At 39.8% G+C, this 24,383-nt stretch overlaps 2 protein-coding genes across 2 annotated transcripts in view; both read left to right on the plus strand.

The window, feature by feature from the left end:
- Window positions 1–2,966: 2,966 nt before the first annotated feature.
- LOC117011375 (reticulocalbin-3-like) lies at window positions 2,967–13,698 on the plus strand. The gene is made up of 5 exons (XM_033086733.1): window positions 2,967–3,152; window positions 5,500–5,669; window positions 7,358–7,418; window positions 10,873–11,072; window positions 13,526–13,698. The coding sequence occupies exons 1-5, from the start codon at window positions 2,978–2,980 to the stop codon at window positions 13,631–13,633; spliced, it is 714 nt and encodes a 237-aa protein (XP_032942624.1). The 5' UTR covers window positions 2,967–2,977; the 3' UTR covers window positions 13,634–13,698.
- A 3,280-nt stretch (window positions 13,699–16,978) lies between these two features.
- PRKCG (protein kinase C gamma) overlaps window positions 16,979–24,383 on the plus strand; it is a 40,375-nt gene continuing 32,970 nt past the window's right edge. The window contains exons 1-4 of the mRNA XM_033086734.1: window positions 16,979–17,042; window positions 20,556–20,754; window positions 22,636–22,667; window positions 24,006–24,088. Of these exons, the coding sequence (XP_032942625.1) occupies window positions 20,582–20,754; window positions 22,636–22,667; window positions 24,006–24,088 (288 nt within the window). The 5' untranslated portion in view covers window positions 16,979–17,042; window positions 20,556–20,581. The remainder of the gene's footprint in view (window positions 17,043–20,555; window positions 20,755–22,635; window positions 22,668–24,005; window positions 24,089–24,383) is intronic.

Here is a 24,383-nt window from a genome sequence, read left to right on the forward strand (position 1 = left end):
GGAGTGGGAATTTGGGTAAATTCTGCAAAATTTTGGTCAAATTCTCCAAAATTTTTGGTCAAGTCTTCGCAATTTTGGACTTTTTGATTTCTCATCCATTTTATTTCCAATTTTGGCAATTCCACCTCCCAAATTCCAATTTTTTTCCCCAATTCCAGGCTCCTGCTTGGATCTGATGGATTTGGGCTGGGAATTTTGGGTGAATTCCACAAAATTTTGAGCAAATTCTCCAAAATTTTGGGTCAAATCTTCGCGATCTTGGATTTTTTTGTAATTTCATCAATCCAATTTCAATTTTTTTGGAATTTTGGCAATTCCAGCTCCCAAATTCCATTTTTTCTCCCCAATTCCTTCTCCTGCTTGGGTCTGATGGATTTGGGTTGGGAATTTTGGGTAAATTCTGCAAAATTTTGGTCAAATTCTCCAAAATTTTGGGTCAAATCTTCGCGATTTTGTTTTTTTTTGTAATTTCATCAATCCAACTTCAATTTTTTTGGAATTTTTGCAATTCCACCTCCCAAATTCCCATTTTTTCCCAACATTCCTTCTCCTGCTTGGGTCTGATGGATATGAGTTGGGAATTTTGGGTAAATTCCACCAAATTTTGGTCGAATTCTGCAAAATTTTGGATCAAATCTTCGCGATTTTGGATTTTTTCATAATTTCATCAATCCAACTTCAATTTTTTTTGAATTTTGGCAATTCCAGCTCCCAAATTCCCAATTTTTCTCCCCAATTCCTTCTCCTACTTGGGTCTGATGGATTTGGGTTGGGAATTTTGGGTAAATTCTGCAAAATTTTGGGCAAATTCTCCAAAATTTTGGATCAAGTCTTCGCGATTTTGGATTTTTTCGATTTCTCATCCATTTTATTTCCAATTTTGGCAATTCCACCTCCCAAATTCCCATTTTTTCCCAACATTCCTTCTCCTGCTTGGGTCTGATGGATTTGGGTTGGGATTTTTGGGTAAATTCTGCAAAATTTTGGGTGAATTCCACAAAATTTTTGGTCAAATCTTCGCGATTTTGGATTTTTTTTGTAATTTCATCAATCCAACTTCAATTTTTTTTTAAATTTTGGCAATTCCACCTCCCAAATTCCCATTTTTTTCCCAACATTCCTTCTTCTACTTGGGTCTGATGGATTTGAGTTGGGAATTTTGGGTAAATTCTGCAAAATTTTTGGTCAAATCTTCGCGATTTTGGATTTTTTCGATTTCTCACCGATATTTTTTTAAATTTTGACAATTCCAACTCCCAAATTCCCAATTTTTTGCCTCATTCCTTCTCCTGCTTGGGTCTGATGGATTTGGGTTGGGAATTTTGGGTAAATTCTGCAAAATTTTGGGTGAATTCTGCAAAATTTTTGGTCAAATCTTCGCGATTTTGGATTTTTTTTGTAATTTCATCAATCCAACTTCAATTTTTTTTAGATTTTGGCAATTCCAGCTCCCAAATTCCCATTTTTTCCCCAATTCCAGGCTCCTGCTTGGATCTAATGGATTTGGAGTGGGAATTTTGGGTAAATTCTGCAAAATTTTGGTCAAATTCTCCAAAATTTTTGGTCAAGTCTTCGCAATTTTGGACTTTTTGATTTCTCATCCATTTTATTTCCAATTTTGGCAATTCCACCTCCCAAATTCCAATTTTTTTCCCCAATTCCAGGCTCCTGCTTGGATCTGATGGATTTGGGCTGGGAATTTTGGGTGAATTCCACAAAATTTTGAGCAAATTCTCCAAAATTTTGGGTCAAGTCTTCGCGATTTTGGATTTTTTTTATTTCCCATCGATTTTTTTTTTAATTTTTGCAATTCCAGCTCCCAAATTCCCATTTTTTCCCAACATTCCTTCTCCTACTTGGGTCTCATGGACTCTGATGGATTTGGGTTGGGATTTTTGGGTAAATTCTGCAAAATTTTGGTCAAATTCTGCAAAATTTTTGGTCAAATCTTCGCGATTTTGGATTTTTTTGTAATTTCATCAATCCAACTTCGATTTTTTTAAAATTTTGGCAATTCCAGCTCCCAAATTCCCATTTTTTTCCCCAATTCCAGGCTCCTGCTTGGGTCTGATGGATTTGGGTTGGGAATTTTGGGTAAATTCCACAAAATTTTGGTCGAATTCTGCAAAATTTTGCGTCAAATCGTCGCGATTTTGGATTTTTTCGATTTCTCATCCATTTTATTTCCAATTTTGGCAATTCCACCTCCCAAATTCCCAATTTTTTCCCCAATTCCAGGCTCCTGGGATTGATCCAGACTGGGAATTTTGGGTAAATTCTGCAAAATTTTGGTCAAATTCTCCAAAATTTTGGGTCAAATCTTTGCGATTTTGGATTTTTTCGATTTCTCATCCATTTTATTTTGGAATTTTGGCAATTCCAGCTCCCAAATTCCCATTTTTTTCCCCAATTCCAGGCTCCTGCTTGGATCTGATGGATTTGGGTTGGAAATTTTGGGTAAATTCTGCAAAATTTTGGTTCAAATCTTCGCGATTTTGGATTTTTTTTGTAATTTCATCAATCCAACTTCAATTTTTTTGGAATTTTGGCAATTCCACCTCCCAAATTCCCATTTTTTCCCACCATTCCTTCTCCTGCTTGGGTCTGATGGATTTGAGTTGGGAATTTTGGGTAAATTCTGCAAAATTTTGGTCAAATTCTCCAAAATTTTGGTTCAAATCGTCGCGATTTTGGATTTTTTCATAATTTCATCAATCCAACTTCAATTTTTTTTGAATTTTGGCAATTCCAGCTCCCAAATTCCCAATTTTTTTGCCTCATTCCTTCTCCTACTTGGGTCTGATGGACTCTGATGGATTTAGGGTGGGAATTTTGGATAAATTCCACAAAATTTTAGGTCAAGTCTTCGCGATTTTGGAATTTTTTCGATTTCTCACCCATTTTATTTCCAATTTTGGCAATTCCAGCTCCCAAATTCCCATTTTTTCTCCCCAATTCCAGGCTCCTGGTGGCACTGATGGACTCAGACACCTCTGGAGGGGTCTCCAGGGAGGAGCTCCGGGCCTGGATCCTGCGGCGGCACCGCGGGGCCCGGCAGGAGGAGCTGAGGGAGGAGCGGCGGCGCCTCGATGGCGACGGCGACGGCGTCGTGACGTGGCAGGAGTACAAGGAGATCAGCTTTGGAGAGGGGGGTGAGAGTGTGGGGAGGTTTGGGAAATTTGGGGAAAATTTGGGGATTTTTTGGGGATTTTTTTGGATTTTTTTGGGATTTTTTTGGGATTTTTTGGGATTTTTTTATGATTTTTTTGGGATTTTTTGTTGAATTTTTAGGGATTTTTTGGGGATTTTTTTGGATTTTTTGGGGATTTTTTGGGATTTTTTTGGGGATTTTTTGGGATGTTTTTGTGATTTTTTGGGGATTTTTTGGGATTTTTTTGGATTTTTTTGGGGGATTTTTTGGGATTTTTTTGGGATTTTTTTGTGATTTTTTTGGGGGATTTTTTGGGAGTTTTTGGGGATTTTTTGTGATTTTTTGTGGATTTTGTGGGATTTTTTGGGGATTTTTTGGGATTTTTTGTGGATTTTTTGTGGAATTTTTAGGGATTTTTTTTGGATTTTTTGGGATTTTTTGGGGATTTTTTTGTGGAATTTTTGGGGATTTTTTGGGGATTTTTTGTGGAATTTTTTGGGATTTTTTGGGGGATTTTTTGGGATTTTTTGTGATTTTTTTGTGGATTTTTTTGTGGATTTTTTGTGGAATTTTTAGGGATTTTTTTGGGATTTTTTTGGGGATTTTTTGGGGATTTTTTGGGGATTTTTTTGTGATTTTTTGGGATTTTTTTGTGGATTTTTTGTGGAATTTTTAGGGATTTTTTGTGGATTTTGTGAGATTTTTTTTGGATTTTTTTGGGATTTTTTTGGGGATTTTGGTGGAATTTTTAGGGATTTTTTTGGGATTGTTTTGGGATTTTTTTGGATTTTTTTGTGGAATTTTTAGGGATTTTTTGGGATTTTTGGGGATTTTTTGGGGGGATTTTTTGGGATTTTTTTGTGATTTTTTTGTGATTTTTTGGGATTTTTTTTGTGGAATTTTTAGGGATTTTTTGGGGATTTTTTGGATTTTTTTGGGGATTTTTTTCAGATTATTTGTGGATTTTTTGGGATTTTTTTGTGATTTTGGGGGGATTTTTTTGGATTTTTGTGAATTTTTGGGGGGATTTTTTTTGATTTTTAGAAAAATTTTTGGAGTTTTTACTGCAATTTTTTCATGATTTATTGGGGATTTTTTAAAATTTTTTGTGAATTTTTTGGAGGTTTTTTTAGAATTTTTTGAAAAATTTTGGAGGATTTTTCGGGGTTTTTTTTGGTAATTTTTTCGTGATTTTTTTGGTGGATTTTTTCAAATTATTTGGGGATTTTTTGCAATTTTTGTGATTTTTTTTTTGTGGATTTTTGGGGATTTTTTTGTGGGATTTTTTGTGGGTTTTTTATGATTTTTTGGGGAGTTTTTTCAAATTATTTGGGGGATTTCTTTGGATTTTTTTGTGCCTTTTTTGTGAATTTTTTGTAGTTTTTAAAGGGTTTTTTGGGGAACTTTTTGGAAATTTTCTGGGATTTTTAGGAGAATTTTGAGGGGAATTTTGGGGATTTTTTGGAGATATTTTGGGATTTCTTTTAGAATTTTTTTTGTTTTTTTGACGATTTTTTTGGCATTTTTTGCGCGATTTTTGCGGGAATTTTTTTGGGAATTTTTTTAAATTTTCCCACATATTTTTAATAATTTCTTTTAATTATTTTTCCATTCCCAGAGGATTTCCAGGTCTCTCCAGACCCCGATTCCCACCGGCAACTCCTGCTCCGCTCCCGCCGGCGTTTCCTTGAAAATTTTGGGGAATTTTTTTGGGAATTTTTGGGGATTTTTTTTTTTTATTTTTTGGAGAATTTTTTTGGGATTTTAAGGAGAATTCTGGGAGAAATTTTGGGATTTTTTGGGGTTTTTTTGAGCATTTTTTTGGGATTTTTTTTAGAATTTTTTTTGGTTTTTTGACAATTTTTTGGCGTTTTTTGCGTGAATTTTTGGGAGTTTTTTGCGCAAATTTTTTGGGAATTTTTTAAAAAATTTTTTCACATTTTTAATAATTTCTTTTAATTATTTTGCCATTCCCAGAGGATTTCCAGGGCTCTCCAGACCCCGATTCCCACCGGCAGCTCCTGCTCCGTTCCCGCCGTCGTTTCCTTGAAAATTTTGGGGAATTTTTTTGGAATTTTTTTTGGAATTTTTTGGGAAATTTTTTTGAGGGTTTTTGGTGGGTTTTTTTTGAAGATTTTATTTTTAATTTTCTGAGATTTTAAAGAGAATTTTGGGAGAAATTTTAGGGATTTTTTGAGATTTTTTTGGCATTTTTTTGAAATATTTTGGGATTTTTTTGCGATTTTTTGGCGTTTTTTGTGCGATTTTCGCAGGAATTTTTTTGGGAATTTTTTTAAACTTTTCCACACATTTTTACTGATTCCTTTTATTTATTTCTCCATTCCCAGAGGATTTCCAGGGCTCTCCAGACCCCGATTCCCACCGGCAGCTCCTGCTCCGCTCCCGCCGTCGTTTCCAGGCCGCCGACGAGGACGGGGACGGGCGGCTCCGCGAGCCCGAGCTCGACGCCTTCCTGCACCCCGAGGACTTCCCCCAGCTCCAGGAGATCGTGGTGCAGGTGAGAATTCCCAAAATTCATCAAATTTACCAAAAAATATCAAAATTCCCAAAAAAATCCCGGGCGAAATCGCGAAAACCGCGTCGAAAATGACAAAAATTTGAATTTTTTTGTAATTTTTTTGGGGTTTTCTTGGGTGTTTTTAGGAATTTTTGGGTGAATTTTTAGGTGATGTTGGCAAATTTGTTTTGGGATTTTAGGGAATTTTTTTGGAATTTTTAGGGGATTTTTTGTGGTTTTTTTGGATTTTTTTTGGTATTTTTTTGGAATTTTTTTGGGATTTTTTGGGGATTTTTTGGGGGTTTTTTTGGAATTTTTGGGTGAATTTTTTGGTGGTTTGAAAAAATTTCTTTTGGGATTTTAGGGAATTGTTTTTGAATTTTTACAGGATTTTTTTGGGATTTTTTGGGATTTTTTTTGAATTTTTGGGGATTTTTTTGAATTTTTTGGGATTTTTTTGGAATTTTTTCGGGATTTTTTATGGGTTTATTTGGGAATTTTTGGGTGAATTTTTAGGTGATGTTGGCAAATTTGTTTTAGGATTTTAGAGAATTTATTTGGAATTTTTAGGGGATTTTTTGGGATATTTTGGAATTTTTTTGGAATTTTTTTGGGTATTTTCTGGAATATTTTGGGGATTTTTATGGGTTTATTTGGGAATTTTTGGGTGAATTTTTAGGTGATGTTGGCAAATTTATTTTAGGATTTTAGGGAATTTTTTAGTATTTTTAGTGGATTTTTTGGGAATATTTTGGAATTTTTTGGAATTTTTGGGGGATTTTTTTGGGATTTTTTTGGGGTTTTTTGGAATTTTTGGGTGAATTTTTTGGTGGTTTGAAAAAATTTCTTTTGGGATTTTAGGGAATTTTTTTGGAATTTTTAGAGGATTTTTTGGGATAGTTTTGGGATTTTTTTGAATGTTTTTTTTAATTTTAGAGAATTATTTGGGATTTTTGGGGGGATTTTTTTAGGATTTTTTGGGGATTTTTGGGGCAAATTTTTTTTTAATTTTCTGGGAAATTTTTTGGATTTTTTTTGGAAATTTTTTCAATTTTTGGGAACTTTTTTTAAAATTTTTTTTTATTTAAGTTTTTTTTAATTTTTTCTGGAATTTTCAGGGAATTTTGTGGGAATTTTTTGAATTTTTTTTAAATTTTTATTGACAATTTTGGGGTATTTTGGGGAGGAATTTAAGGGAATTTTTAAAAAAATTTATTTGGAATTTTGGGGTAATTTTGTGAGGTTTTTTTAAGCTTTTATTGGGAATTTTGTGGGAATTTAATGAGATTTTAAAAAATTTTTTTGGAAATTTTGTGGGAGTTCATTGAGATTTTTTTATTTTTATTGAGATTTTTATGGGAATCTTTTTGAATTTTATTTGAAATTGTGTGGAAAACTATTGATTTTTTTTATTTTTATTGATAATTTTGAGGGGTTTTGGGGAGAAATTTTGGGGAATTTTTAAAAAATTTTTACTGACAATTTTTGTGGAATTTTTTGAGATTTATTTTTAATTTTTATTGATAATTTTGAGGGGTTTTGGGCAGGAATTTTGGAGAATTTTTTAAAAATTTTTATTGACAATTTTGGTGGAATTTTTTGAGATTTATTTTTAATTTTTATTGATAATTTTGAGGGATTTTGGGGAGGAATTTTGGGGTAAATTCCCCAAATTTTTGCTTTTCCAGGAGACCATGGAGGACCTGGATCGCGACGGGGACGGATTCGTGCAGGTGGACGAGTACATCGGTGAGAAAGGAGAATTTGGGGGAAATTTGGGGGAATTTGGGCAATTTTGGGTAAATTTTAAATTGTTTATTTTTGGGGAATTTTTTGGGAATTTTTTTGGAATTTTTTGGGAATTTTTTTGGAATTTTTTGGGATTTTTTTGGGATTTTTTGGGATTTTTTGAGATTTTTTTAGGGGGATTTTTGGGGATTTTTTAGGATTTTTTTGGGAATTTTTGAGGGAATTTTTGGGGATTTTTTTTAATTTATTGAAAATTTTGTGGGGAATTTTTGGGGATTTTTTGGGGGATTTTTTTGGGGATTTTTTGGGATTTTTTTTAATTTTTGAAGGAATTTTTTTTTATTTTTTAGGATTTTTTTGGGAAATTTTTTTTTAATTTTGGGAGAATTTTTTTGGAGATTTTTAGGAATATTTTGAGGATTTTTTTGGAATTTTTTTGGGTTTTTTGGGGGATTTTTTTGGAATTTTTGGGGATTTTTTTGGGATTTTTTTTGGGATTTTTTGGGATTTTTTGAAATTTTTGAAGGAATTTTTTGGAATTTTTTGAGATTTATTGGGGAATTTTTTTTTTTATTTTGGGAGAATTTTTTGGAGATTTTTAGGAATATTTTGAGGATTTTTTTGGAATTTTTTGGGATTTTTTGGGGGATTTTTTTGGGGATTTTTTGGGGGATTTTTTTGGGGATTTTTTGGGATTTTTTTTAATTTTTGAAGGAATTTTTTGGAATTTTTTATGATCTTTTGGGGAATTTTTTTTTAATTTTGGGAGGAATTTTTTGGAGATTTTTAGGAATATTTTGAGGATTTTTTTGGAATTTTTTGGGATTTTTTGGGGGATTTTATGGGGATTTTTTGGGATTTTTTGAAATTTTTGAAGGAACTTTTTGAAATTTTTTGAGATTTATTGGGGAATATTTTTTTTATTTTGGAAGGATTTTTGTGGAGATTTTTAGGAATATTTTGAGGATTTTTTTTTTTAAATTCTGGGATTTTTTGGGGTTTTTTTTGGGAATAATTTGGGATTTTTTTGGGAATATTTTGGGATTTTGGGGGGGAATTTTTGGGGATTTTTTGGAAATTATTTTGGGATTATTTTGGGATTTTTTGGGAATAATTTGGGATTTTTTTGGGAATACTCTGGGAATATTTTGGGGATTTTTTGGGGATATTTTGGGATTTTTTGGGATTTTTTTTAATACATTTTGGGGTTTTGGGGGAGATTTTTTGGGATTTTTTGGGACTATTTTGGGAATATATTGGGGATTTTTTGGGGGATTTTTTTGGGAATATTTTGAGATTATTTGGGGAATTTTGTTTAATTTTTTGGGATTTTTGGGAATTTTTTTGGGTAATTTTTGGTGGATTTTTTTTTAATTTTTTGGGATTTTGGGGGGAATTTTTGAGGGAATTTTGGGGATTTTTTTTGGGAGATATTTTGGGAATTTCAGGGACAATTTTTAGGGGATTTTTTTTGATTTTTTAGGAATTTTTTTGGAAATTTTAGTTTTTCTTTTTATGGAATTTTGGGCATTTATTCTCTGATTTTTTTTGCGATTTTTGTGATTTTTTGGGAATTTTTGGGGGGAATTTTTGGGAATTTTTTTGGGATTTTTTAAGAATTTTTTTTTTAATTTTTGAGGGAATTTTGGGGATTTTTTTTTACTTTATTGGAAATTTTGTGGGGAATTTTTGGGATTTTTTGGGGACTTTTTGGGTGAGTTTTGGGAAATTTTGGGGTTTTTTTAGGGAATTTTTTGGGTTTTTAGGGAATTTTTTGGTTTTTTTTTTCAGGGAAATTTTACGTTTTTTTTTTTTAAATTTTGGGATTTTTTGGGAAATTTCTGAGATTTTTTTAAAATTATTTTTTGAGGAATTATTGAAGGGCTTTTTTAGGATTATTTTGGGAATTTTGGGAGAAATTTTTGGGAATTTTTGAGAGAATTTTTGGGATTTTTTAGGGAATATTTTGGGAATTTTAGGAGTAATTTTTGGGGGAGTTTTAGAAGATTTTTTGGGATTTTTTGAGGATTTTTTTGGAGATTTTTTGGGATTTTTTTTGAGAATTTTGGGGGAATTTTTTTTAATTTTTGAGTGAAATTTTAGAGAAATTTTTGGGAATTTTTTGTGGATTTTGGGGAGATTTTTTGAGTGGATTTTCTGGGATTTTTAGAATCTCTGTTTCCATTTGGGGAAATTATTGGCAATTTTGGGGTAAATTTGGGAATTTTTTGGGTAAATTTTGGTTTCTCTTTTTATGGAATTTTAGGCGTTTTTCGCTCCGATTTTTTTGCGATTTTTGCGATTTTTTGGGATTTTTTGGGGGGAATATTTTAGGAATTCTAGGGGTAATTTTTAGGGGAATTTTTGGGCATTTTTTAAGAATTTTTTAGGAATTTTTTGGTAAATCTTGGTTTCTATTTTTATGGAATTTTGGGCGTTTTTCGCTCCGATTTTTTTCGCGATTTTTGCGATTTTTTTGCGATTTTTTGGGTGATTTTTGGACTTTTTTGACTGGAATTTTTTTAGGATTAAATTCAATTTTCTCTCTTGCAGCTGATTTGTACCAGGGCTCCCCAGGCTCCCCAGAACCCCCAGAGATCCTTCGGGAACGGGAACAATTCCTGCGGCAGCGGGACCGCGACGACCGCTTGGGGCCGCGGATTTTGGGGGAATTTTGGGAATTTTTTAGGAATTTTTTAGGAAAACTTTTTTGAGATTTGTTGGGTATTTTTGAGGAATTTTTAGGAGATTTTTTGGGGATTTTTTGGGAATTTTTTGAGATTTTTTTGGGAATTTTTGGGGGAATTTTTTGGAACTTTTAATGGATTTTGGGGGAATTTTGTTGTGGAATTTTTAGAGAAGTTTTTGGGGACTTTTAGGAAGTTTTTGGGGAATTATTTTGGGATTTATTGTGAATTTTTGGAGAAATTTTTGGGATTTTTTGTGAATTTTTGGGGGATTTTTGGGGGGAATTTTTGATGGAATTTTTTTTTATATTTTTCAGGAATTTTTGAGATTTTTTGGGGAATTTTGGGTGAATTTCTGGAGGGAATTTTTGGGAGGATTTTTTTTGAATTTCTGAGGGAATCCCTGTCTCCATTTGGGGAAATCTTGGGAATTTTGGGGGAAATTTTGTTTTTTTTTAATGGAATTTTGGGCGTTTTTCCCTCCGATTTTTTTTGCGATTTTTGAGATTTTTTGGTATTTTTTGGGTTTTTTTGGGGGGAATATTTTAGGAATTCTAGGGGTAATTTTTAGGGGAATTTTTGGGCATTTTTTAGGAATTTTTTGGGAATTTTTTGGAATGTTTTGGTTTTTCTTTTTATGGAATTTTGGGCGTTTTTCGCTCCGATTTTTTTCGCGATTTTTGCGATTTTTTTGTGATTTTTGGGTGATTTTTGGGCTTTTTTGACTGGAATTTTTTCAGGATTAAATTCAATTTTCTCTCTTCTAGCTGATTTGTACCAGGGCTCCCCAGGCTCCCCAGAACCCCCCGAGATCCTTCGGGAACGGGAACAATTCCTGCGGCAGCGGGACCGCGACGGCGACGGCCGCCTGGGCCCGGCCGAGGTTCAGCTCTGGCTCAGCCCCCCCAGCCCCGACTGGGCAGGGGTGGAGGCCGAGCACCTCATCCACCACGCTGACCTGGACAAGGTGAGAATCCAAAAAATTCCAAAATTCCCAAAAAAACCAAAATTCCCAAAAAAATCCCGGTCAAAATCGCGAAAACGGCGTCGAAAACGGTGAAAAAACGGTGAAAAAATGGTGAAAAAATGGTGAAAAATTGTGAATTTTTAGGGTTTTTTGTGGTCTTCATGCTGACCTGGACAAGGTGAGGATCAACAAAATTATTAAATTCCTGAAATTTCCAGAAAAATCCCCAAAAAAATCCGGTCAAAATCGCGAAAACGGCGTCAAAAATGGTGAAAAAATGGCGAAAAAATGGTGAAAAAATGGTGAAAAAACGGTGAAAAAATGGGAATTTTTAGGATTTTTTGTGGTCTTCATGCTGATCTGGACAAGGTGAGGATCCACAAAATTATCAAATTCCTAAAATTTCCAGAAAAATCCCCAAAAAAATCCGGTCAAAATCGCGAAAACGGCGTCAAAAATGGTGAAAAAATGGTCAAAAAACGGTGAAAAAATGGTGAAAAAATGAGAATTTTTAGGGTTTTTTGTGGTCTTCATGCTGACCTGGACAAGGTGAGGATCCCCAAAATTATTAAATTCCTAAAAATCCCAAAATTCTCCAAAAAATCCCCAAAAATATCCAGTCAAAATCGCCAAAATGGCGTCGAAAACGGCCAAAAAACGGTGAAAAAATGGTCAGAAAATGGTGAAAAAATGAGAATTTTGGGAGAAAATAAAAGTATTTTTGAGAAAATTGTTAAGGAGGTTTTGGGAATTTTTTTTAGAATTTTTTGGAATTTTTTTGGAATTTTCTGTGATTTTTTTTAGAGATTTTTTGGGAAATTTTGTGAAATTTTTTGGGGAATTTTTGGGGGATTTTGGGGAATTTTTTGGGAATTTTTTGGGTTTTTTGGATGGTTTGAGTCTTCATGCTGACCTGGACAAGGTGAGGATCCACAAAATTCCAACATTATCAAAATTCACAAAATTCTCAAAAAATTCCCAAAAAAATCTGGTCAGAATCATGAAAACGGTGCCAAAAATGGTGAAAAAATGGTGAAAAAATGGGAATTTTGTGGGGGGGAGGTTCAAGTTTTTTGGAGGATTTTTTTGAGAATTATTACAGGTTTATTAGGAATTTGTTTTTAGGATTTTTGAGAATTTTTTTTAAATTTTCTGGGATTTTTTTAGGGTTTTTTTGGGATTTTTTGGGGATTTTTTGGGAATTTTTGGGAATTTTTTGGGGAATTTTTGCAGAATTTTTTGGGATTTTTTGGTAAATTTTGGGGTTTTTTGGGGGGGTTTTGGGTCATCATGCTGACCAGGACAAGGTGAGAATCCCCAGAATTCCAAAATTATCAAAATTATCAAAATTCACAAAGTTCTCAAAAAAATCCCCAAAAAAATCCGGTCAAAATCGCGAAAACGGCGTCGAAAACGGTGAAAAAACGGTGAAAAAATGGCGAAAAAATGGCGAAAAAAATGGGAATTTTCAGGTTTTTTGTGGTGTTCAGGCTGACCTGGACAAGGTGAGGATCAACAAAATTATCAAATTCCTGAAATTTCCAGAAAAATCCCCAAAAAAATCCGGTCAAAATCGCGAAAACGGCGTCGAAAACGGTGAAAAGACGGTGAAAAAACGGTGAAAAAATGGTGAAAAAATGGTGAAAAAACGGTGAAAAAACGGTGAAAAAATGAGAATTTTTAGGATTTTTTGTGGTCTTCATGCTGACCTGGACAAGGTGAGGATCAACAAAATTATCAAATTCCTGAAATTTCCAGAAAAATCCCCAAAAAAATCCGGTCAAAATCGCGAAAACGGCGTCGAAAACGGTGAAAAAATGGTGAAAAAAGGGAATTTTGGGAGAGGGTTTGAGGGTTTTTTGGGATTTTTGGCAGAATTGTTAGAGGTTTATTAGGATTTCTGTTTTTAGGATTTTTGGGAATTTTTTTAGGATTTTTGGGGATTTTTTTTTAAATTTTCTGTGATTTTTTGGGGATTTTTTTTTTTATTTTTTAAAATTTTTGGGGGGAATTTTCCTTAATTTTCTGTGATTTTTTGGGGAGATTTTTTTTAAATTTTTTGTGATTTTTTGGGATTTCTTTGGGATTTTTTAGGAAAATTTTGGGGAATTTTTGGGGATTTTTAAGGAATTTTTTGTGAAATTTTTGGGAATTTTAGGGGATTTTTCGGGATTTTTTTGGGGTTAATTTGGGATCATTTTTTGGGCAATTTTTTGGCGAATTTTGGGGATTTTTTATTGAATTTGGGGCAAATTTGGAAGATTTTGGGACCATTTATTTAAATTTCATTTTTTAATAATTTTTAAATCAAATTTTGGGTTAAATTTTGATTTTTTAGGTCATTTTTAACCCGATTTTCACCAAATTTTCGCCGTTTTTGACCATTCCAAGTGGGGATTTTTGGGTAAAAAATGAAATTTGACCAAATTCTCTGATTTTTTCCCCAATTTTAGGATGGAAATCTGAGCAGAGAGGAGATTTTGGGGCGCTGGGAGCTTTTCGTGGGGAGCCGAGCGACCGACTACGGGCAGGATCTGCACAGGGGGCACGACGAGCTCTGAGCCCCAAAAATCACCAAAATCACCCCAAAAACATCCCAAAATATTCTCAAAATATCCTCAAAAAATGTCTGAAATTTTGACTAAAAAATAAAAAAAATTTCAAAAAAATCCGTGGAAAAATCTGATTTTTTTCAATTAAAAATTGGGATTTTTGGGAGTTCCAGAGCCCCAAAAATCACCAAAATCACCCCAAAAACATCCCAAAATATTGTTAAAATATTCTCAAAAAATGCCTGAAATTTTGATTAAAAAATAAAAAAAATCTGAAAAAAATCCGTGGAAAAATCTGATTTTTTTCCATTAAAAATTGGGATTTTTGGGAGTTGAAAAGCCCCAAAAATTCCCAAAATATTCACAAAATATCCTCAAAATATACTCAAAAAATCTCTTATATATTGTCCAAAATATCTCTGAAATATTCCTAAAATATTCCCTAAAAATTAAATAAATTTAAAAAAAAATTTGGAAAAATCTGATTTTTTTCGATTAAAAATTGGGATTTTTGGGAGTTCCAGAGCCCCAAAAATTCCCAAAATATTCACAAAATATACTCAAAATATACTCAAAAAATTCCCCAAATATCCCCAAAATTTTGATTAAAACATAAAAAAATTCTCAAAAAAATCCCTGGAAAAATCTGATTTTTTTCGATTAAAAATTGGGATTTTTGGGAGTTCAAAAGCCCCAACAATTCCCAAACTATTCACAAAATATTCACAAAATACACTCAAAATATTTAAAGAAAATCCCTGGAAAATCTGGTTTTGGATTTGGGGGGAAAAAATGGAAAAAATGGAATTTTGGGGGATAAAAATGGGATTTTTTTGGGGAAAAAGTGGGATTTTAGGGGACTAAAAAATGGGAATTTGGGTGGATAAAAAGGGAATTTTTGGGGAAAAAATGGGATTTTGGGAGGTAAAAAAATGGGAATTTTGGGGGGTAAAAAAGGGAATTTGGGGAAGAAAAAATCAAATTTTTGGGAGGGAAAAATGGGATTTCAGGGGATTAAAAAATGGGAATTTTAAGGGTAAAAAAAGGGAATTTTTGGAGGGAAAAATGGGATTTCAGGGGAGAAAAAAATGGAAATTTCAGGGTTAAAAATATGAATTTTTAGGGGAAAAAATGGGATTTTAGGGGAGGAAAAATCAGAATTTTGGGGGGGTAAAAAGGGAATTTTGGGAGGAAAAAAATGGGATTTTGGGAGGTAAAAAAATGGGAGTTTTGGGGGGTAAAAAAGGGAATTTTGGGGAAGAAAAAATCAAATTTTTGGGAGGGAAAAATGGGATTTCAGGGGATTAAAAAATGGGAATTTTAAGGGTAAAAAAGGGAATTTTTGGAGGGAAAAATGGGATTTCAGGGGAGAAAAAAATGGAAATTTCAGGGTTAAAAATATGAATTTTTAGGGGAAAAAATGGGATTTTAGGGGAGGAAAAATCAGAATTTTGGGGGGGTAAAAAGGGAATTTTGGGAGGAAAAAAATGGGATTTTGGGAGGTAAAAAAATGGGAGTTTTGGGGGGTAAAAAAGGGAATTTTGGGGAAGAAAAAATCAAATTTTTGGGAGGGAAAAATGGGATTTCAGGGGATTAAAAAATGGGAATTTTAAGGGTAAAAAAGGGAATTTTTGGAGGGAAAAATAGGATTTTAAGGGGGGAAAAATCAGAATTTTGAGGGGGTGAAAAGGGAATTTTTAGGGGAAAAATGGGATTTTGGGAGGTAAAAAAATGGGAATTTTAGGGGGGGAAAAGGGAAGTTTTGGAGGGAAAAATGGGATTTTAGGGGAGAAAAAATCAGAATTTTGGGGGGGTAAAAAGGGAATTTTTAGGGGAAAAAAAGGGATTTTGGGGATTAAAAAATGGGAATTTTGGGGGGTAAAAAAGGGAATTTTTTGAGGGAAAAAATGGGATTTTAGGGTAGAAAAAAAGGATTTTTTTTGGGGAAAAATGGGATTTTAGGGGATTAAAAAATGGGAATTTTGGGGAATAAAAAAGGGAATTTTTGGAGGGAAAAATAGGATTTTAAGGGGGGAAAAATCAGAATTTTGAGGGATAAAAAGGGAATTTTTTGGGAAAAAAATGGGATTTTTGGGGATTAAAAAATGGGAATTTTGGGGGGTAAAAAAGGGAATTTGGGGAAGAAAAAATCAAATTTTTGGGAGGGAAAAATGGGATTTTAGGGGATTAAAAAATGGGAATTTTAAGGGTAAAAAAGGGAATTTTTGGAGAGAAAAATAGGATTTTAAGGGGGGAAAAAATGGGAATTTCAGGGTTAAAAATGGGAATTTTGGGGGGGTAAAAAGGGAATTTTTTTAGGGAAAAAATGGGATTTTGGGGGATAAAAAAGTGGGGATTTTGAGGGTTAAAAATGTGATTTTTGGGGTAAAAAAAAGAGAATTTTGGGAGTTAAAAATGAGATTTTGAGGGATAAAAAAATGGGAATTTTGGAACTGCATCAAACGAGGGTCCCCAAACCGCTGCGACCCCAAAATCGAGGATTTTAGGGAGAAAAATAAAAATAAAAATTCAAAATAAAACCGGGAGGGAGCGGCCCCTCCCCCCCCCAGGAGTCACAAATTTGGGTTGGGGGGGGGTGGGGGAGGGGTGACCCGTCCTAAATTCCCCCAAATCTGGGTCTGGGGGATCCTTTGGGATCCGACCGAGATTTTTTTTTTTTATATTTTTAAATCAATTCCCAAATTTAGGATTCCCCTCCCCCACCTCCCCTCCCAAAAAAACTCCTCCCAAGCGACGCGGCCCCTTTAAGAAAAACCGCGCCTTTCGCGCGTCATTTGCATAGCCACGCCCATTGGCGCAGGGCGAGGCCACGCCCCCTCTATTGAAATCAATGGCGAACTAAGCCACGCCCCTCCATAGAAACAAACTAAGCCACGCCCCCTCCATAGAAACTAATAGGAAACTAAGCCACGCCTCCCTATAGAAACCAATAGAAGCTAAGCCACGCCCCCTCCATAGAAACTAATAGGAAACTAAGCCACGCCTCCCTATAGAAACCAATAGAAGCTAAGCCACGCCCCCTCCATAGAAACTAAGGGGGAACTAAGCCACGCCCCCTCCATGTTAACTAACGGCGCTTAAGCCACGCCCCCTCCCAGTTCCGCCCCCTCATTTGCCGCAATGCTGAGGCCACGCCCCGTCTCGGCTAAGCCACGCCCACGCCGCTAAGCCACGCCCCCCCTCCGGCTGCCGCGGGGCCCGTCCGAGTGTCCGAGTGTCCGTGGGGGTGTCCGAGTGTCCGGCTGTCCGTGGGTCTGTCCGTGGGGCTGGGCCGCGTGTCCGTGCGTCCGGCTGTCCGTCGGTCTGTCCGGCTGTCCGTGGGGGTGGCAGCAGCGTGTCCGTGTGTCCAGCGCGGGGGGGGGGCCGCGTGTCCGAGAGGAGTGGCCGGAGCGTTCAGGTCAGTGGGGGGGGTTTCGTCCGTGTGTCGGTCCGTGTGTCTGTCCGTGCGTCTGTCCGTGTGTCCGAATGAACGTGGGTGTGTCCGTGTGTCCATCCCCGTGTCCGTGGGTGTGTCTGTGTGTCCGTGTCTCCATCCCTGTGTCCATCCTGTGTCCATCCCAGTGTCCATCCCTGTGTCCGTGTGTCCATCCTTGTGTCCATCCCTGTGTCCATCCCTGTGTCCATCCTGTGTCCGTGTGTCCATCCCTGTGTCCGTGTGTCCATCCCTGTGTCCATCCCTGTGTCCATCCCTGTGTCCGTGTGTCCATCCCTGTGTCCCTGTGTCCATCCCTGTGTCCATCCAGTGTCCGTGTGTCCATCCTGTGTCTGTGTGTCCATCCCTGTGTCCATCCCTGTGTCCGTGTGTCCATCCCTGTGTCCATCCCTGTGTCCATCCCTGTGTCCATGTGTCCATCCCTGTGTCCATCCCTGTGTCCATCCCTGTGTCCCTGTGTCCATCCAGGTGTCTGTGTGTCCATCCCTGTGTCCATCCCTGTGTCCCTGTGTCCATCCAGGTGTCCGTGTGTCCATCCCTGTGTCCATCCCTGTGTCCATCCCTGTGTCCATCCCTGTGTCTGTGTGTCCATCCCTGTGTCCGTGTGTCCATCCTGTGTCCATCCCTGTGTCCGTGTGTCCATCCTGTGTCCGTGTGTCTATCCCTGTGTCCATCGCTGTGTCCATCCCTGTGTCCGTCCCTGTGTCCCTGTGTCCATCGCTGTGTCCATCCTGTGTCCGTGTGTCCATCCCTGTGTCCGTGTGTCCATCCCCGTGTCCGTGTGTCCGTGTGTCCATCCTGTGTCCATCCCAGTGTCCGTGTGTCCATCCCTGTGTCCATCCCTGTGTCCATCCCAGTGTCCGTGTGTCCATCCCTGTGTCCATCCCTGTGTCCATCCTGTGTCCGTGTATCCATCCCTGTGTCCGTGTGTCCATCCCCGTGTCCGTGTGTCCATCCCTGTGTCCATCCCTGTGTCTGTGTGTCCATCCTGTGTCTGTGTGTCCATCCTGTGTCCGTGTGTCCATCCCTGTGTCCGTGTGTCCATCCCCGTGTCCGTGTGTCCATCCCTGTGTCCATCCCTGTGTCCGTGTGTCCATCCCTGTGTCCATCCCTGTGTCCGTGTGTCCATCCCAGTGTCCGTGTGTCCATCCTGTGTCCCTGTGTCCATCCCTGTGTCCGTGTGTCCATCCAGTGTCCATGTATCCATCCCTGTGTCCATCCCAGTGTCCGTGTGTCCATCCCTGTGTCCATCCCTGTGTCCATCCTGTGTCCGTGTATCCATCCCTGTGTCCGTGTGTCCATCCCCGTGTCCGTGTGTCCATCCCTGTGTCCATCCCTGTGTCTGTGTGTCCATCCTGTGTCCGTGTGTCCATCCCTGTGTCCGTGTGTCCATCCCCGTGTCCGTGTGTCCATCCCTGTGTCCATCCCTGTGTCCGTGTGTCCATCCCTGTGTCCATCCCTGTGTCCGTGTGTCCATCCCAGTGTCCGTGTGTCCATCCTGTGTCCCTGTGTCCATCCCTGTGTCCGTGTGTCCATCCAGTGTCCATGTATCCATCCCTGTGTCCGTGTGTCCATCCCTGTGTCCATCCCTGTGTCCGTGTGTCCATCCCCGTGTCCGTGTGTCCATCCCTGTGTCCATCCCTGTGTCTGTGTGTCCATCCCTGTGTCCGTGTGTCCATCCCTGTGTCCATCCCTGTGTCCATCCCTGTGTCCGTGTGTCCATCCCTGTGTCCGTGTGTCCATCCTGTGTCCATCCCTGTGTCCATCCCTGTGTCCATCCCTGTGTCCGTGTGTCCATCCCTGTGTCCATCCCTGTGTCCGTGTGTCCATCCTGTGTCCATCCCTGTGTCCATCCAGGTGTCCGTGTGTCCATCCCCTGACCTCTCTCCTCTCTTTTCCAGGTGTCCATCTGTCCATCCATGGCTCTGGAACCGGACCGGTCAGTGGCCAGAGTGGGCGGCTCTGGCCGATGTCCGTGTGTCCATCCCTGTGTCCGTGTGTCCATCCCTGTGTCCATCCTGTGTCCGTGTGTCCATCCTGTGTCCGTGTGTCCATCCTGTGTCCATCCCTGTGTCCATCCCTGTGTCCGTGTGTCCATCCCTGTGTCCATCCCTGTGTCCATCCCTGTGTCCATCCCTGTGTCCGTGTGTCCATCCCTGTGTCCATCCCTGTGTCCGTGTGTCCGTGTGTCCGTGTGTCCATCCCTGTGTCCATCCCTGTGTCCATCCCTGTGTCCATCCCTGTGTCCGTGTGTCCATCCCTGTGTCCATCCCAGTGTCCGTGTGTCCATCCCTGTGTCCATCCCTGTGTCCATCCCTGTGTCCGTGTGTCCATCCCTGTGTCCCTGTGTCCATCCCTGTGTCCGTGTGTCCATCCCTGTGTCCGTGTGTCCATCCCTGTGTCCATCCCTGTGTCCATCCTGTGTCCGTGTGTCCATCCCTGTGTCCCTGTGTCCATCCCTGTGTCCATCCCTGTGTCCATCCTGTGTCCGTGTGTCCATCCCTGTGTCCGTGTGTCCATCCCTGTGTCCGTGTGTCCATCCCTATGTCCATCCCTGTGTCCATCCTGTGTCCATCCGTGTGTCCGTGTGTCCGTGTGTCCCTCCCTGTGTCCATCCCTGTGTCCATCCCTGTGTCCGTGTGTCCGTGTGTCCATCCCTGTGTCCCTCCCTGTGTCCATCCCTGTGTCCGTGTGTCCATCCCTGTGTCCATCCCTGTGTCCATCCTGTGTCCGTGTGTCCATCCTGTGTCCGTGTGTCCATCCCTGTGTCCATCCTGTGTCCATCCCTGTGTCCGTGTGTCCATCCCTGTGTCCGTGTGTCCATCCCTGTGTCCGTGTGTCCGTGTGTCCATCCTGTGTCCGTGTGTCCATCCCTGTGTCCGTGTGTCCATCCCTGTGTCCGTGTGTCCGTGTGTCCATCCTGTGTCCGTGTGTCCATCCCTGTGTCCATCCCTGTGTCCGTGTGTCCATCCCTGTGTCCATCCCTGTGTCTGTGTGTCCATCCCTGTGTCCATCCCTGTGTCCATCCTGTGTCCGTGTGTCCATCCCTGTGTCCATCCCTATGTCCGTGTGTCCATCCCTGTGTCCATCCCTGTGTCCATGTGTCCATACCTGTGTCCGTGTGTCCATCCCTGTGTCCATCCCTGTGTCCATCCTGTGTCCGTGTGTCCATCCCTGTGTCCGTGTGTCCATGCCTGTGTCCGTGTGTCCGTGTGTCCATCCCTGTGTCCATCTGTCCGTCCAAGTGTCTGTGTGTCCATCCAGATGTCCGTGTGTCCATCCAGGTGTTCCCCTGACCTCTCTCCTCTCTTTTCCAGGTGTCCATCTGTCCGTCTGTCCGTCCATGGCTCTCGAACCGGACCGGTCAGTGGCCGGAGTGGGTGGCTCTGGCCGATGTCCCTGTGTCCATCCAGGTGTCCATCTGTCCGTGCAGTGTCCATCCAGATGCTCCCATGACCTCTCTCCTCTCTTTTCCAGGTGTCCATCTGTCCGTCTGTCCGTCCATGGCGCTGGAACCGGACCGGTCAGTGGCCGGAGTGGGCGGCTCCGGCCGTCCCCTGTTCTGCCGCCGGGGGGCGCTGCGGCACAAGGTGGTGCACGAGGTCAAGAGTCACCGGTTCACGGCCAGGTTCTTCAAACAACCGACCTTCTGCAGCCACTGCACCGACTTCATCTGGTCAGTGACACACCTGAGATGTCACCTGTGTCACCTGTGTCACCTGTGTCACACCTGTGTGTCATTGATGTCACCTGTGTGTCCTTGATGTCACCTGTGTGCTGTCATTGTCACCTGTGTGCTGTCGGTGTCACCGATTCACGGCCAGGTTCTTCAAACAACCGACGTTCTGCAGCCACTGCACCGACTTCATCTGGTCAGTGACACACCTGGGATGTCACCTGTGTCACCTGGGCAGGTCACCTGTGTCACCTGTGTGTCCTTATTGTCACCTGTGTGTCGTTATTGTCACCTGTGTCACCTGTGTGTTGTTATTGTCACCTGTGTGCTGTCGGTGTCACCGGTTCACGGCCAGGTTCTTCAAACAACCAACGTTCTGCAGCCACTGCACCGACTTCATCTGGTCAGTGACACACCTGAGATGTCACCTGTGTCACCTGAGTGTCATTGATGTCACCTGTGTGTCATTGATGTCACCTGAGTGTCGTTATTGTCACCTGTGTGCCGTCAGTGTCACCGGTTCACGACGCGGTTCTTCAAACAACCAACGTTCTGCAGCCACTGCACCGATTTTATCTGGTCAGTGACACACCTGGGATGTCACCTGTGTCACCTGTGTGTCATTGATGTCACCTGTGTGTCCTTGATGTCACCTGAGTGTCATTGATGTCACCTCTGTGTCGTTATTGTCACCTGTGTCACACCTGTGCGTTGTTATTGTCACCGGTTCACGGCCAGGTTCTTCAAACGACCGACGTTCTGCAGCCACTGCACCGACTTCATCTGGTCAGTGACACACCTGAGATGTCACCTGTGTCACCTGTGTGTCATTGATGTCACCTGAGTGTCATTGATGTCACCTGAGTGCTGTTATTGTCACCTGTGTCACACCTGTGTGCTGTCGGTGTCACCGGTTCACGGCGCGGTTCTTCAAACAACCGACGTTCTGCAGCCACTGCACGGATTTTATCTGGTCAGTGACACACCTGAGATGTCACCTGTGTCACCTGAGTGTCATTGATGTCACCTGTGTGTCGTTATTGTCACCTGTGTCGTTATTGTCACCTGTGTCACACCTGTGTGCTGTCATTGTCACCGATTTACGGCGCGGTTCTTCAAACAACCGACCTTCTGCAGCCACTGCACCGACTTCATCTGGTCAGTGACACACCTGAGATGTCACCTGTGTCACCTGTGTCACCTGAGGGGGTCACCTGTGTCACCTGTGTGTTGTTATTGTCACCTGTGTGCTGTCGGTGTCACCGATTCACGGCGCGGTTCTTCAAACAACCGACGTTCTGCAGCCACTGCACCGACTTCATCTGGTCAGTGACACACCTGGGGACACCTGTGTCACCTGGGGGGGTCACCTGTGTCACCTGTGTGTCATTGGTGTCACCTGTGTGTCCTTATTGTCACCTGTGTGTCATTAACTTCACCTTTGTGTGTCTCTGATGTGCTCAGGTGACCCCAGGTTTGTCCCAGGTGTGTCCCCAGGTGTCCCCAGGTGTGCCCAGCTGTCCCCAGATGTCCCCAGGTGTGCCCAGGTGTCCCCAGGTGTCCCCAGGTGTCCCCAGGTGTCCCCAGGTGTGTCCCAGGTGTCCCCAGGTGTCCCCAGATGTCCCCAGGTGTCCCCAGGTGTGCCCAGCTGTCCCCAGGTGTCCCCAGGTGTGCCCAGGTGTCCCCAGGTGTCCCCAGGTGTCCCCAGATGTCCCCAGGTGTCCCCAGGTGTGTCCCAGATGTCCCCAGCTGTCCCCAGGTGTGTCCCAGGTGTCCCCAGGTGTCCCCAGGTGTGTCCCCAGGTGTCCCCAGGTGTCCCCAGGTGTCCCCAGGTGTCCCCAGGTGTCCCCAGGTGTGACCTGTCCCCGTTTCTCTCCCCAGGGGAATCGGCAAGCAGGGCCTGCAGTGCATGGGTGAGAGACCAAAAATCCCCAAAAATTGAATTTTTTTTTTATTTTTTGGGATTTTTTATTTTTATATTTTGGGTTTTATGGGGGGGAATTTTTGGGGATTTTTTTGGGGGATAATTTGGGATTTTTTTGGGATTTTTTGGGATTTTTTTTGATTTTTTGGGGAATATTCTGGGATTTTTTAGGAATATTTTGGGGGATTTTTTTGGGATTTTTTTTATATTTTGGGTTTTATGGGGGGGAATTTTTGAGGAATAATTTGGGATTTTTTTGGGGATTTTTTGGGAATATTTTGGGATTATTTGGGGATTTTTTGCGGAATAATTTGGGATTTTTTTGGGGATTTTTTGGGAATATTTTGGGATTTTTTTGGGATTTTTTTTTGGATTTTGTTTTTTTAATTTTGGGATTTTGGGGCGGAATTTTTGGAGATTTTTTGGGAATATTTTGGGATTTCTTTTTAATTTTTGAGGAATATTTTGGGATTTTTTGGGGAGATTTTTTGGGGATTTTTTGGGATTTATTTTTATATTTTGGGATTTTTGGGGCAAAATTTTTGGGGATTTTTGGGGAATATTTTGGGATTTCTTTTTAATTTTTGGGGAATATTTGGGGATTTTTTTTTGGAGATTTTTTGGGATTTTTGGGGATTTTTGTTTTATATTTTGGGGTTTTTTTGGGGGAAAATTTCGAGGATTTTTGGGGAATATTTTGGGAATTTTTTTTTTTTTTGGGAATATTTTGGGGATTTTTAGGGAATATTTTGGGATTTTTGGGGATTTTTTTTTATATTTTGGGATTTTGGGGGGGAATTTTTGGTTGATTTTTGGGAATGTTTTGGGATTATTTGGGGATTTTTTGGGAATATTTTGGGAATTTTTTTGGGAATATTTTGGGGAATTTCTGGGGAGATTTTTGGGGATTTTTTCAGATTTTTTTTTACATTTTGGGATTTTGGGGGGGGAATTTTTGGTTGATTTTTGGGAATGTTTTGGGATCATTTGGGGATTTTTTTCGAATTTTTTTAATTTCTTTTTTTATATTTTGGGGAATATTTTGGGATTTTTTGGTAATATTTTGGGGGAATTTTTTTGGATTTTTTTGGGATTTTTTGGGAATATTTGGGGGATTTTTGGGGGGATTTTTTTTATTTTTGAGGAAATTTTTTGGAATTTTTGGGGGGATTTTTTTTGGGGGTTTTTGGGAATATTTTGGGATTTTTGGGGGGAATTTTTTTGGGATTTTTTTGTAATTTTTTTTTATTTTTTGGGGACTTTTTTTAAATTTTTTGTGCCTATTTTGGGGCCACTTTGTGATTTTTTTTAACCCTTTCTCTCCCAGTTTGCAGCTTCGTGGTTCACAAACGCTGCCACGAATTCGTCACCTTCGAGTGCCCCGGGGCTGGCAAGGGGCCCCAGACGGATGTGAGTCCCAAAAAACCCAAATTTCACCCCAAAAACCCCAAAAAAACAAAATTCACCCCCAAAAAAACCAAAAATAAAAAAAAATCACCCCAAAAAACCCCGAAATTGCCCCAAAAAATCCAAAAATTGCCCCAAAAATCCAAAAAATTTACCCCAAAAAATCAAATTTCACCCCAAGAAAACCAAAATCCCAAAAATTCACCCCAAAAAAACCAAAATCCAAAAAATTCACCACAAAAAAACCCCAAAATCCTGAAATTTGCCCCCCAAAATACCCCAAAATTCCCCCTGAAAA

Source organism: Catharus ustulatus, unplaced genomic scaffold, assembly GCF_009819885.2.
Source record: "Catharus ustulatus isolate bCatUst1 unplaced genomic scaffold, bCatUst1.pri.v2 scaffold_124_arrow_ctg1, whole genome shotgun sequence".
Classification (NCBI taxonomy): domain Eukaryota; kingdom Metazoa; phylum Chordata; class Aves; order Passeriformes; family Turdidae; genus Catharus; species Catharus ustulatus.